The 15855-nt window shown below is 34.4% G+C and overlaps 1 protein-coding gene across 5 annotated transcripts in view; it reads left to right on the top strand.

Moving 5' to 3' along the window:
- LOC128997891 (erbin-like) overlaps window positions 1–15855 on the top strand; it is a 95518-nt gene that overhangs the window by 29164 nt on the left and 50499 nt on the right. For all 5 annotated transcript variants that reach the window (XM_054423675.1, XM_054423674.1, XM_054423677.1 and 2 more), the window contains 2 exons: window positions 13217–13342; window positions 13858–14077. In XM_054423675.1, coding sequence (XP_054279650.1) covers window positions 13217–13342; window positions 13858–14077 — 346 coding nt within the window. The remainder of the gene's footprint in view (window positions 1–13216; window positions 13343–13857; window positions 14078–15855) is intronic.

Raw genomic sequence — 15855 nt, 5'->3', positions numbered from 1 at the left:
AAAATTTACAATGCATCTGAACATTGGTGTATTGAATAAGAGTCTACTTAAGTTAAGTGTCATCGTAAAAGTTAAAATTGTTAACGAAGACAAAAACTTAATAAATATTAAAAACCTTATTTATCTGTTATGATGAAGGTGTATGTTTGTGTTTAAGTGTATGTAATGTGTGTGTGAGATGATTAATTTATGAAAGCATTATCAAAAACTTCCTCCTTAAATAAGCTTTAAAATGATGTATAATAACCTTTAATGGCCATAACATTACATAGTGAAATTCATGCCTCATAAAAAAAAAAACATGGTCATTCTAAAGACTAGTAATATAAAGAACGAGGGCTACCTACAAAGTAGATTACATTTCTGTCTGCAAGGGGAGGGGCTAGCGTGGTCATCATGATGTCAGTTTGTTGGTCGGTCGGCATTTAGTCGTGCTAGTGAGAGGTTTCTGTTGTACTCGGTTGAGTTACTGTGACAGTTTAAAATGTCTGTGTTGATTGAAAATTCTGTTAACTGTGAAGTGCGTGCAGTTTTGACTGTATAAACTGTAAACCGATAGAAATCTATCAGCAACTTTGTGAAGTTTATGGGGGAAAACATCATCACTAAAGGTGGAATGCGTCAGTGAGTCATAACATTTAAAAATGGTCGAACTAACGTTCACGACGAAGAGGGAAGTGGAAAACCCAGCATTTTTTTTTTTTAATAAAAGAGGTTGGCGGCCTCTTTTTACCTTGCATTTGCCCGTCCACATAGACTAAGCGCCCGTGCGTGGATCGTTTACAGCAAAGCAAGGAGTGAGCCGGTACAGTACAAAGGTGAACTATACTGATAAAATGTTATCGGCAGTGACCAGGATCCGAACCCACGATATCGCTGCCTTGGGCCCGAAGTCCGCGACGCTACCGACTGAGCCACTGTCATTGTGACTGCTGAACTTGTTGAAAAAGTCGATGCAAAAGTCTGTTAAACTCGAAAATTCAAAATAACAGAACTCTCTATGGGTTTTCCACAAATTCCACGAAGTTCACAAGATCATTAACTAATAGCTTGGTTACCACAAGTTTTGAGCTAGATGGGTACCGAAAATCTGGACAGAGTGTCACAAAAATCAACGAATGCTGCATCACTAACGTTACTGGACGCTTATGATAAAAATGGTGACTCACTTACTCGATCACATCGTTACTACTGACGAAAAATGGGACAAACATGTGAACTGCAAGATGAAATCGCACTCAATGCAGTGGAGTCACACAATTCCCCCCAACCCAAGAAATGCATGCAAATGATGTCGGCAAGGAAGGTAATGGCATCTGTTTTTTTGGGATAGGGAGGGTGTAATTTTTTTGGACTTCCTGGAAGGAGGCACCACAATAAACTCTCAAAGGTATTGCCAAACTCTGCAAACCCTTAAAAGAGGGATACAAAAAAGCAGGGGAAAGTTAAGCTCAAAAATCCTGTTGATTCACGACAATGCCCGGCCCCACACTGCAAATGTCACTCGCGAAGTTCTTGAATCGTTTAAGTGGGAGCCGTTTCCTCATCCGCCGTACAGTCCCTACCTGGCACCGAATAACTTTCACTTATTCCCAGCAATGAAGAAGTGGCTGGCTATGCAGCTTTTTGATCATGCCACATGCTTCAAGAAGAGGTAACCAAGTGTTTGAAGACGCAGGCGGCCGAATTGTACGATGAAGGAATTTCTAACCTTGTTCGTCACTACGACAAGTGCCTTAATCAAAACCTAATCTACTTTCTGGATAGCCCTCGTATAATGGATTTGATTTAACATACTATTTTAAGCGCGAACGACTCAAAATTGGGTTTCGTTCTGATGTTTGGGTACTGTAGTCATACCAATAGTAAGTGACAAAAATCATCAAGGCATTCTTCTCCACTCCTCGGAAAATGAATTTTGCAAAATGCACTACAAAAATTATAAATTGTAGACTAATAATTTTGTAATTTAACCCGTTGAAATAGCCAACAGTATGGATCCCTCATGGTTTTGTATTCATTTGTTTAATGATATGGACATAAGTGATTGTTGTATAAAAAGTGAACTATTATCCCCAGGCTGGGTTATGCCATTTTTATATCATAGCTCCATATTTGTAGTATTATTATTACCATTTGTTAATTGAAGTGTTCTTTGGCTGCAACATCATGTGATGGACATACAGCTTTCTTCTTCTTCTCAACTGAATTGGTTTCCAGACGACTTTATTGAACCTGAGTAGACACCTGAGAATTGGTGATGGTGTGATCAGGATATCGTGTCTGGTACTCCTTTCGAGCAGCTGTCAAATTCCATTTCCACAAATCATAAAAAATACATTTTTAGTAATTCTGAATTGAACGAGACTTGGTTGACTGTCTATTTGTGACTGACCAAATGTCTTTTTTCAGGACTCAGGCTTTTTTTAATCTCATCCTCTTAGCTAAACTGTTGTTATTATTTTAATACCTGAATTTATTAAAAAATACCTGTATTAAAAAAAATATTTCAATTGAATTAGAATAGAGTTTATTAGAATTTTTCTAATTCCATATAAAATAAAGGTACACTAAAAAAAGAATAGCTACAAGTCCTCACTTGCACAAAAACTACCAATAGATATGTGTTTCTTGGTAAACATACCAGTTTAGAATTTGGTGCCACCTCCGATAAAAATTACCAATAGTTAATCCAGACTTCAAAATTGTGGTATATAAATGTATTATTTTTTCAATGAAACTAAGGGTGTAAAAGAATTCTTTGATACTTTTATTCCTATTGGTACGCTCATAGTACTAATATGAATACCTATGGACCTAAGGAGGAGTATTATGCTATCTGACGTTTTTAATACAATGTATTTTGTCGACTACAATAAACAAATTGGTATTTATCGTAGTACCCAAATACCAGAAAAACATAACCATCAGTAGTTTTCACTTAAAATAGTGTGTTAAATCCATTATTCTTTAAATTACCGGTTTTTAGCATGATTGTGTTTTTTTCACAATGATACATGAATTTCACTACGCAATGTGACGGTAATTAAAGATTATTCAGGCTGAAGCAATGGGCGTGTTCTGGGAACATGTACCGGTGCACCGGTGCAGATTAACTGGTGACTTATATACCGGTACCGCCCCGGGGCAAGAGTCTTGGTATCCCAGAACGGTTATTCACCGGTTTACGGTACACATCGGATTATAATTTACACATTCACCTATTATTTACTTTATAATATTTTAAACAAACTTGTCCTCACAGAATACATTATTTTAAAATTATTCACTCATTACGCAACATAACCTAAAACTGATGAACTATTAAATTATTCGATGGACCCGCCATCTTGCCGTAGCTTCATGCTGTTGTCGTTGTCCAAAAAACTGACCAATCAGAGGCCGCCGGTGTATTATGCACCGTACAATTTCTCCGGTGCATAAATCTTGCACCGGTGGAGGAAAAAGAGGAAATAGCTGTCTGCTAGGTTAACTCACCGGTCTCCCAGAACGACACATTTTTTGCACCGGTGCACCGGTGCATGTTCCCAGAACGCGCTCACTGAGTACGCCACAATTTGTTTTAGCTGTCACATGTTAGTTGTTGGAACAATGAATGATCAGCTGTTTTTATAACCACAATTACACTAACCATTTTAGTAAACATGACACTTTGGAATCCTGAATATCGTGCTTTTGCTGTGGAAACTTTTTTTAAGAATAGTGTTCTTTTGTTAAAACTCAGAGATTGCCAATGTGGAAAGAGTGTGAGTCGCTGTAACCCAAAGTCCAAAGAGCTCCGGCGTTGGAAACAAAAAAAGGTTTAAAGGGAGGAAACAAGCGTTGGCACTTCAGATTTTCAACAAATCTCTACGAAGAATTTTGCATCAAGGTCTTCATTTCCATCATTACAAGATTCAAGTTGTGCAAGATGAACTTAAGGCTGCGGCTCCACTTGCCGTAAATTGTCACACTGCAAATTATAGCGCCGCTACACGCTACAGTTGGTGGCTCCACTAGCAGCACTACAATCTGCAGCGTCCTCGCATGCACCGTGGCTCCACTAGCAGTTTAGTGTAGCGCGGAGGTAAATGTGACCCGGGATCATGCCGCAAATTAATATTCGTAGTGATGTTATCAGTGTACTTTATCAAAACGACGCCGATCACAGTAGGAAAATGGTGGATCCATCCAATATTAAGCAACGGAAAGTCCGAAGGGATGTTCCACACATTGCATACTAAACTACAAAAGTGTTCAGACATATTTTTTTGAATATTATCGAATGTCCCAAAACTCATTTGATTACTTAATAGAATCAGTATCAACACGTTTGGAGAAGAAGGATACCAAACTAAGAGAACCAATTCGAGTAGAGGAAAGGCTTTCAGTGACATTAAGGTAATTTTAGTGTACTGAAATTTAACTAATTAATTTTAAACAATGAACTCTCTCTCCAACAATCCTTGGTGTGTCGAATTACTCTACTTAAATGGTCATTTTATCTCTATTTCTATTCTATTTGAATTTTATTACACTCATTTACCCTCAGAAGTAATATTTCTAAGTAACCAATGTAAGGTGAACATCAATGAGTTTCGTGAATTTTTGTTGTACCTATTAATAATAATCTAAAACAACCATTAGGAGCTTTTTATAGGGCTAGTAATTGTAACAATTGTACGACTGCTGTATTTAAAAACAAATTGAATATTTTCACGTATTTGTTTCTCCAATCACTACTGTATTACTTTATAATATAAAGTAGGAAACCCCTACACAACCTCTATAAAACAAGATTCCCACACTCCCAATGTAATAATTTAATAATTTCTAGTATAATAATTTCACAGTCCAGTTCAGACTCCATTGATTACAAACCAGTCCACAAAAATAAAAAATAAACTAAAAGGAAACTAAGGACACTAAAAGGTCTATACTGATTGTAGCGTGTGTCTTCTACGTACACTGACTTGACGCGGCACTACGATCTACAGCTAGTGGAGCTGCCTGTTAGCTGCAAAATGTAGCGCAAAAATGGTCCGAGTTCCATTCCCGCGCGACACTACATTCTACGGCCCGCCGTAAAATGTAACACACTGCAGACTGTCGCTAGTGGAGCCACCTTCGTTTGATCGCTGCATTCCCATTTCCTCAACTGACCAGCTACAATTTGCAGCGCGGTAATCTACGGCAAGTGGAGCCGCCGCCTAAGGCACCAGACTACAATCGAAGATTAATGTTCTGTGATAAAATACTGACAATCAAATAGTCCAGGACCTGACTAGGGTTCTGTGTGCATGTCATGTATAGAGAATTTTGCTTTTGCATTTCAATATAGGTGTCTTAGGAAGTGTTTTCCACTCGGGTGTCAAGTTCGCACCTGGTACGTTTTCAAGCTATGACGTCATCAAAATGGCGGCCATTGATTTTTTTTAATCGTATATTTCGCAAACTATTTGTCGGATCGGAATGAACTTTTTTTTGTTTGAAAGATAATTTTAAATGCTACCTGTTTTACATTTACACATTTGTTGTATGTTTAGTACATTCTTCGTAATTTTGCAAAAACCTGTATTTTTTAATATTTTTGTGTCATTTTTGTTTGTAACGTTTTATTGATACAATTTATCAAAAACCACCAATGGGAAAAGTTGTAGAACGTTTAAAAATCTTTACAAAAATACCAAATTCGATATGTTTTCCTCAAAAGATTACGTCAAGAAACTAGATAAATCTCATGAAAACACAAATTTTGGCGCAAAAACGCCTATTAGTCCGGCATCTAGGGCAGTTCGCAAGTCTTATAAAGACAGTTTTACCATTCAATGTTGATGTATGTGTCTAAATAAGTGTTTTCAACTCGGGTGTCACGTCTGCACCCACTGCAGTTTCCGGTTATGACGTCATTAAAATGGCAGAAAGGGCTATATTAAAAATAACTATATTTTACATACCATGTATCGGATCGGAATGAACTTTTTTTTGTTTGAAAGATAAGTTTACATGCTATCTTTCATACATTTACACTTTTGTTGTATGTTTAGTACCTTTTTCGTAATTTTGCAAAAACCTATATTTTTAAACATTTTTGTGTTATTTTTGTCGATAACGTTATATTGATACAATATATCAGAAATAACCTAAAGTCAAAGTTGTAGCACGTTAAAAGAGCTTTACAAAAATACCAAATTCGATATGCTGTACTCAAAGGATCACGTCAAGAAACTAGAAAATCGTACAAAACAACCTAATTTTTTGTTTTTTTCGTTTTTGCGCCAAATTAGGTTGTTTTGTACGATTTTCTAGTTTCTTGACGTGATCATTTGAGTAAAGCATATCGAATTTGGTATTTTTGTAAAGCTCTTTTAACGTGCTACAACTTTGTCTTTAGGTTATTTCTGATATATTGTATCAATAAAACGTTATCGACAAAAATAACACAAAAATGTTTAAAAATATAGGTTTTTGCAAAATTACGAAAAAGGTACTAAACATACAACAAAAGTGTAAATGTAAGAAAGATAGCATGTAAACTTATCTTTCAAACAAAAAAAAGTTCATTCCGATCCGATACATGGTATGTAAAATATAGTTATTTTTAATATAGCCCTTTCCGCCATTTTAATGACGTCATAACCGGAAACTGCAGTGGGTGCAGACGTGACACCCGAGTTGAAAACACTTATTTAGACACATACATCAACATTGAATGGTAAAACTGTCTTTATAAGACTTGCGAACTGCCCTAGATGCCGGACTAATAGGCGTTTTTGCGCCAAAATTTGTGTTTTCATGAGATTTATCTAGTTTCTTGACGTAATCTTTTGAGGAAAACATATCGAATTTGGTATTTTTGTAAAGATTTTTAAACGTTCTACAACTTTTCCCATTGGTGGTTTTTGATAAATTGTATCAATAAAACGTTACAAACAAAAATGACACAAAAATATTAAAAAATACAGGTTTTTGCAAAATTACGAAGAATGTACTAAACATACAACAAATGTGTAAATGTAAAACAGGTAGCATTTAAAATTATCTTTCAAACAAAAAAAAGTTCATTCCGATCCGACAAATAGTTTGCGAAATATACGATTAAAAAAAATCAATGGCCGCCATTTTGATGACGTCATAGCTCGAAAACGTACCAGGTGCGAACTTGACACCCGAGTGGAAAACACTTCCTAAGACACCTATATTGAAATGCAAAAGCAAAATTCTCTATACACGACATGCACACAGAACCCTAGTCAGGTCCTGGACTAAAATATAAAGTGCCAAATTTGTCGCACCTGATCATAATGTCTGATGAAGAACATTTTTACTTCTCCGGCCACGTCAACAAACACAATATGCGTAACTGGAGTGCTGATAATCCTAAAGACCTTCATCCTAAGCTTTTACATAGCCCTAAAGTGACAGTCTGGTGTGCAGTTTCGACGGAGAGGATTTTTGGATGCTACTTCTTTTTATGACAATGGTGGGAACTCAGTAACTGTGAGATCAGATCGATATGTGGACATGTTAAATAGCTTTTTTATTCCACATTTGGAGGAGTTGGAAATCGACAAAGAGCAGCTCTACTTCCAGCAGGATGGAGAGTACACACAGCCGATAACTCCATGACCGCACTCAGAAGATAATTTGAAGGTCGTTTTATTTTAAGATTCGGTGACATACCCTGGCCAGCTCGATCACCAGATTTGTCTATCTCTGTTTTTTTTTCTATGGGATATTTGAAGTTCAAGGTTTTTCAAAGTCGTCCTAGAGATTTGCTTGAACTAAAGCAAAGAATCGCCGAGAAGTTCAAGCGATTCCTCAAGAAATGATGGAATAAATATTCAATGGTTTTTCAAGCGAGGCGAGGAATGTCAACGTGTTCAAGGTCGTCACTTAAATGATGTAGTTTTAAGAAATGAACAAATGACTTTATCAAGTTATAATGGCATAAGATAACCTTTGTTTCAATATGCTATTTAGGTGTATAGTCAGTGTAAATAGTATTAAATTTGTGTTATTTATAAATTGTGGTGTTCTCATTGCCTCACACTGTACGTAATTAATATACAGGGTGGTCATAAATTATTGTACACATTTTAAGATTAAATAAATAAAAAATCAAGCAACATAGAAACATGGAAATTGGTTCATTAAATAGCATATTTAAAACAGTTTTATACAGTAACTACAAAAATTTAATTATAAAAATGCCAACAATTATGAAAAGTAGTTATAAAAACACAGTCAAAATCACCTAAACTGTTATTGTAAGTTATGTTCTTTTGAGATGAGGACCCTTTAGACTATATGTTGGACACTTCCCAGTCGTTCGAACTGACTGTACCACCATTTTATAAAATTTTTACACAAGGAATTACGGCTATACTCTAAACAAAACCTCCCAAATATCATACACAGCTGGTGTAGAAAGGTCCATTGTTGGTTTTGTTATGCTAACTATGCCATGCTATCCATGCTGTATATGCCACAACACGAGTCATTGAGGAAAAAAACTTACACAAACTGTTTGAGTGATTTTTGCACATTTTTTATAACCACTTTTTATAATTATTCACATTCATGTAATTATTGTTTTGCAGTTACTGTATGAAACTATTTTAAATTTGCCATTCAATAAAACAATTCCCAAGTTTCTATGTTGCTTGGTTATTGGTTTATGTAATCTTAAAATGTGTCCAATAATTTATGACCACCCTGTACTATCAATCAATCATTTTTATAATCATCATCATCTCATCATCATAATCTTTTTCATCTCTATAATTGAATGTTATGATACATCTTTATAGGCATTTTAATTACTTGTTACTGTTGATATTTAAATTTTTAAACTTGTTATACTCTTGTTAAGTAGTTTTAGGTAAAATATTACAGTATTACTTGTATCGATTTTGTTACTGTTTTTCTTTGCTCAACTATTTTTATGGTTCAATTTTATATGTTTCTAATCATGTTATGTAGTTGTTAAGTTTGTTGGTTCAAGCTTTTTTACTGTTTAGGAAGAGCAAACTATTAAATTACGGATGACTCAACAAGATGCATGAAAAAGACATTTAAGTTAAATCAAGAAATGCTACGGACATGCATTTTATGATGCTTATGTAGCTTAGTGTTATAATGCCCTTTTGTAATTGTGTTTGTATTGAATAAATAAATTGAATTGAATTGAATTTGTCTTTGTACATAAATACAAGAAATGGCGTCACATGTACATAACAACAAAACAAAAACACATTGGATAAGCAAGACTTAGTTACTAATGATTTTCAACTCGTCGGAGACTGGTTCACAGTAAATGGTCTATCTATGAATGTGTCAAAGACACAACTAATTCACTTTTCAGTTGCTAATGAGAATATAGACATTGTTGTAAATTTGAACCAAACATCAATATATTCTCAAAATTTAGTCAATTACCTGGGAATTGATATCTAGATTGGCAACTTAATTGGCAAATTAACATTAAGAATCTATCAAAGAGACTCAGATCAGCTATACTTGTTCTTTGGGTAATTCGACATACTACAAATTTAGACATACAATTAGCAGTATACCACGCTTATTTTTCTTCCATTATGAATTACGGTTTAACGGTATGGGGTTCTTCTAGTCATGCCGAACAAATTTTTATCCTCCAAAAAAGAGCAGTTCTTAACGAAAGTGTCTCGAATTACTCACAGTAAAGAGTTTTTCATTCAGTTTAAAATTCTTACTTTGTATAGTTTGTATATCTTTAAACTGGCTTTAATGGTTAAAAGTGATTTTGACTCATTCATGGAAGATCAACATGTGCATCCCCACAACACTAGATAAAAAAAAATATATAAAACCAGTTCAACACAGACTTAAAGTATTCCATTTATCTCCTCAGTACATGGGCCCAAAATATATATAACAAATTACCTTCCTCAATTAGGGACACTGATTCATTCCCTAAATTCAAAAAAGAAGTTAAAAAAACTTCCTTTTGGAGAAGGCCTTCTTCTCATTGGAGGAATATATGGAAGCTGTGTAGATGTTAAGGCTCAGCATATGAAATTTATTTTAGTAATAATTTTAGTATAATAGAGACTATAAAATATTGCAACAATGACGAATCACCAGTCTGAATATGATGTTATGTGATTATTGGAAAAAAAATAATAATACATCACCTATATATATATATATATATATATATATATATATATATATATACACACCTAATATACTGTACCATCAACGTAGTTTGTAGCATCACCAACCCCAGACAAACCTACACAGCTCCCAATGCAAACTCACATACAAGTAAAGATCAGTTTTCAGTTTTGCGTTAAATTTGTTTGCATTGTTTTCTAATCTTAGTTCATCTGAAAGAGCTTTGAGAAATTATTTCCTTATATAGTTGGTTTTTTCCTTTAAAATTCTAATCAGTGTTTCTCTAACTTTGTTCCAAATTTCCTCCGTGTATTATAGAGGTGTGTAGATTCGATTTGTGATTTTGAGTTAGTTTTAAAATATAATATACATTCAAAAGTGTATAAAATATAATATATATTCAAAAGTGTATAAAATATAATATACATTCAAAAGTGTATAAAATATAATATACTATCATATTATATATATACATATATATCATTGTTATATTATGCTATCTCTATTATATATCATACTACTTATTTATTATACATAATTTTAAAGCCTATTTGATGAGGAAGTTTTTTGATTATATTTGATACCTCAGCGGAACTTTACAACCTAGAAATAAGGGTTTTAATATTTATTAAGTTTTTTCTTAGTTAAATATTTTAACTGTTATGATGGAATTTAAGTAGAATCTCATTCAATACCCCAATGTTTCTGGATTATTCAGATTTTTCAAATGTATTGTAAATTTTGTGAGGGTTTCAGAAATTACCTCATTTTAATAATGTATGTCTTTCACACATAGTAATAAACATCTATTTCATAAAAACTGCCATTATTAAAAAAAATCTCAATTTATCTTTTATTCCCTTACATTTTGAGTTGGAAACCTCAAATAGGCATCATTAAATCACCATTATGATGTAGTTTGACAGATAATTTTATTTAACACTTATGACCGGACACCCTATATAATGGGTGGTGCAGAGGAAACGCGTGTTTTTCGAACCACTAGTACACGGTGACGGGAGACGGTATTAACCTTGAACGAATGTTGGCAGACGTCCCATACAATGCCGTTTCACAGTCGCTATGGAGCATTGGTGCGTACAACATCGTGTGTTCATTGTCGAGCAGTTTTTTAGAAACAATGACTCTGTAGTCACAGTGCAACGTCTTTTCCGTCTACATTTTAGAGTTGGACGTTGAGGTGCAGTGCCTGATCGAATTACCGTACTCCGATGGGTTGCAGCGTTTAGAAGTACTGGTTCTGTGACCTGGTCTTCCCCGTTCAGTTTGTACTCCGGAAAATGTAGACCGAGTCAGAACGGCAGTTGTTACTAGTCCTAGACGATTGACTAGACGACATGCTGTAGCGCTGGGTATGTCACGTCGTTTGCTTCCATAATGACTGTCCAGCAGCTTAATGAAGAGAAGGGGATTTTGTACAGCGCAGAGAACTTTTTTGTTCCATAAGGGATGAAATGTTTACGGAAGATCCCAATGCTACAGTCTTCATGAGTGATGAAGCACATTTTCATCTTGACGGTTACGTCAATGTTCAAAACAGTCGGTATTGGTCATCAAAGAATCCACAAGAATTACACTAAAGACCTCTGCACAGTTTAAAGGTAACAGTTTGGTGCTGCATTTCAAAGTTGGGGATTGCTGGACCCTATTTTTTTTAAGAATTAGGAATTGCAGTTACTGTTACATCAGCTCGCTACGTTGAAATGTTAAACAACTGCCTTCGCCCAGAACTTGAATGGCATTAAGTGAACATGAGAGACATATGATTTCAGCAGGATGGTGCCTCAGCTCTCACGGCGAGAGCATCCATGGAAGTGGTTCGACAAATGTTCCCAGGACATGTGATTTTGAGATTTGGTGATGATCACTGGCCCCTCGCTCACCCGACCTGTCGTTATGTGACTTCTTTTTGTGGAGGTATTTGAAATCAAAAGTGTACATCAACAAGCCTCGCACACTCGATGACCTTAAGAATTCCATTTGTCAGGAAATTGAAGCTGTGCCGAATGAAATGTTGGAGTGAGCCGTCCGTAATTTTCAGAAGAGGATCGAAATTTGTATCCAACAAGAAGGACGTCATCTCAAAGACGTTATTTTCAGGGTGTCCACATTCTGGAAAGTCAGGGATAGTCATGGAAAAAAAAATTTGGTCATTGAAAGTCAGGGAAATAGGCAAGAAGTCATGGAAAGTCATAGAAATTTCCAATTATGGATGGATTTGAGGGGACCATTCAATGCTCTAGTCAGCCGTAACCCGGACTGTTGTAGCATTTTTCAGGATTTTTCACAAATGTTCGACAATTCAATTTATTACAGTTGTATTATTTTATGAGTTTTCGGTTTGTTTTAGTTCATTGTTGTACCTATTGTACTCCATTGTTATCTGTTATTACATATTTCAGTATTTTCTGCAAAATAACATGTCCAGACAGTTATTTGTGTGTGTATGTTATATTATAATTTGCGTGTATAGTTCGTGAGTCATGGAAATCAATGGTAAATGGTCATGGATAGTCATGGAAAGTCATAGAAATTAATGAAAATTTTTTTGTGAACACCCTGATTTTTCTAAACTAAATATGGTATGTAATTTCAAAAACTGCATTAAAAACCTATAATTTAATACTTGTTTTAATTATTTTCAATCCATTGTGTCCCAGTAATTCAATATTGAAAAACATGCGTTTCCTCTCTGTATAAGCAGTACACATATTTATGCTTATTAACTTAATTCAAATGAAATCAAATCTTTATCAATCATGATATAACATGGGTTACAAAGATTTTGTCCTATTATAATCATATATCCATAACTATAACTCCTAATTATGATTAGGCCTAGAGCATTGATAAAATTCAACATTGTATGGACAAAAAGAGTTCCAGACAATAAATGAACAGTATAAGCAATTACACTTGGCCAGGAACTAATTTTGGTTTATCTACTAATCTGGCACTCAAGTTGCAATGGTTAGTAAGTAAAGGTTTCAGCTAATACAATTGATACACAGGAGTTGGGATTTTTTTTTTACAGTTTATAAGACATCTGAAGAAGTTAAATCATCTAGACATTAGCGAAAATGTTTTTGAAGATGTTCCTGAGGGGATCGGTGAATGTTCGCAGTTGACTGAACTAACTCTGACGTCAAACGACATACGAGTAAGTGCTGCACAAGGTTTTTCATTGCAAGATTTTTTTTTAACAAAATATATATCTAGGAAGGTTAAGTTTATTTTCAGTTTAGTAAAAAATGCTAAATAAATCAAACTTAATCTCTATGCAATACAGTAAATATTTTGTGCCAAAAGCCAATAATGAGATTTTGCATGGATAAAATAAGTTTACTTACCTTAGGATTGACAACATAAACCTATTTTATTTCTCGTAAATCAATCCTGGAGGCAATGCTGAAGAGATTTTACAGGTTTGTGATTATCTTTAAACTTTGAGAAAAAAAAAACTTGCAAAACACTTTGCCCGAGGTATGAAAATATCATTCCTTACTACTCTGTAAAGTAAAATTTTAAGTTAAAAATGTTTTATAAAATGAGAATATATTATCTTTTGAAAACACAAAACTATTTAGGTCTGCTGAGATCAGAAACCCATTACTAGAATACATTTAATGGTGATTTCTGTAAAAAACCAAACTAAAATAAACATGAACTTTTCAGGGCTTGCCAGCCGCAATTGGGAAGATTAAAAATCTAGTTACAATGAAGCTCGATCTTAATGATATTCACATGCTGCCAAATTCCATTGGGGAACTAGCATGTTTGGAAGAACTCTACTTATCCGCCAACAAACTAGAGACCTTGCCCACATCCATAGGACTGCTGCGCAATCTAATCTGTCTTGAGCTGGACTCAAACCGCATCAGCTACCTGCCTCCTGGTGAGTTTAATTTAAAATTATATTATGTCTTGAAAGGTTTGTATATGTTTTAGTAAAATATAATTAATAATCCATCTTCTATCATTCCTCAATAAAATTAAAACAACTTACTTGCCTAAGAAAAGAAGAGTAAGCAGTTGATAAAAAATAACATTCATAGCACATTAAACTTGATATTTCACTCTCCTAGATGACTTCTCCAGGATGAAGTAGAATGACACTTAATTGGCACTGTTCCCATTGTAAATACAGGGTGTTCACATTCTGGAAAGTCAGGGATAGTCATGGAAAGTCATGGAAACAGCCAAATACCCCCGCCGCAGAGAAACCTGCAGACTAAGCGAATTTCCATTTACCTGATTGGATTAACACTAAAAATTCCCCTTAACCTTCCGTTGGGGGCATTGATTTTCAAACACCAAAGGGCGCTCACGGAAGTTAACTCCGGGAGTACAGAAGCTATACAATGATGAGTAAAAACATTTTAATAGCAATAAAACTGTAAGAATAACATTTTTTATGAGTTATTACACTATTACTTAATTTGTATATCAAATAGAAAATGTTATGTAAAAAAATAAAAATACGTAAGTGTTGTGGATTAAAAAGATTTACTTTTTGTTTTTGTACATATAAAGTAACTTACTATCGTATGTTAGAAAACAAATTTTATTATTGTATGACATATAAACATGTACATGGTCTAATAATAAAAATAATTTTGTACAAGGACAACTCATTCAATCAAAGCTCTTAGACAAAAATTGCATCAGTGTATGACATAAAAACACCTAGGCTATGGTATTATGAAAAAAGATAATTATTTCATAAGGACAACTTACTTTGTCAAAGCTCTTTAGAAAAAATTGCAATGGTATTTGAAATAAAACACCTATTGTCTAATGCAAAAAAATAATTTGTTAGAAGGACTACACATTTTGTCAAAGCTCTTTTTCTTGAAAAAGAGGTTTCCGAACTCACGTACCATTAGTTCTTTCTACTAAATGTTGTTCAATGTCTTCCCTTTCAACACTAGACAACAATCTTGCAATTAGTTCTTTTTTATCCATTTTATAATATCACTAAATAAGGTCACACACAAGGGCGCACACGGAACTAGGCTCTGGGAAACCCGTTGCATCACAGGGCGCTCACGGAAGCTACTTCCAGTAGTGACGCAAACCACCCCCCAAGGTCGACTGACAACTGGGAAAGGGGTAAGAGTATACAAAACCGATTCTGCAAAAGAGGTTCGTGAGATAAATCAGGCCACAGCCCTGCCGAACACATACTATGATTTTTATAATGAAAAAAGTAGTGACCCGGAGGTAACTTCCGTGATGCGCCCGATGGAAGGTTAAAAATATTACATTTATTCCCTATTTAAATAGAATTCGTTGAAGGAGTACTTAGGTTTGCTGCCACAGGGAGAGTAAAAAAGTGATTTTTTAATGTTAATAGTTTAGTAAGGAATAAATGCATCTTCCAAATTCGATCAAAATATGTTCATAAACAAGCAAACTACAAGAGATACTTATTTATTCTCCATAAGAATAATATGGGAATTTTAAATTTAAATTTTTTTGGAACTTTCTCCGTATCCATTAGCTACATAACAATAATAAATAAATAAAATAAATAAATAAAAAGGCCTTTATTTGCAAGGGAGTTTCATATACACGTTTTTCAAACTTACTTAAGTCAAACTGGATGCTGTGGCAACGTAATTCCGAGTTTTTATTTCATTTGTATTTTATGTTATTATGGTGGAATAAATC

The sequence above is a fragment of the Macrosteles quadrilineatus genome, unplaced genomic scaffold, assembly GCF_028750875.1.
Source record: "Macrosteles quadrilineatus isolate MER2022 unplaced genomic scaffold, UCM_ALF_1.0 Scaffold_7__1_contigs__length_78375512, whole genome shotgun sequence".
Lineage (NCBI taxonomy): Eukaryota > Metazoa > Arthropoda > Insecta > Hemiptera > Cicadellidae > Macrosteles > Macrosteles quadrilineatus.
Note: the sequence above shows the minus strand (reverse complement) of the source record. Positions and strands in the feature narration are given on the sequence as shown.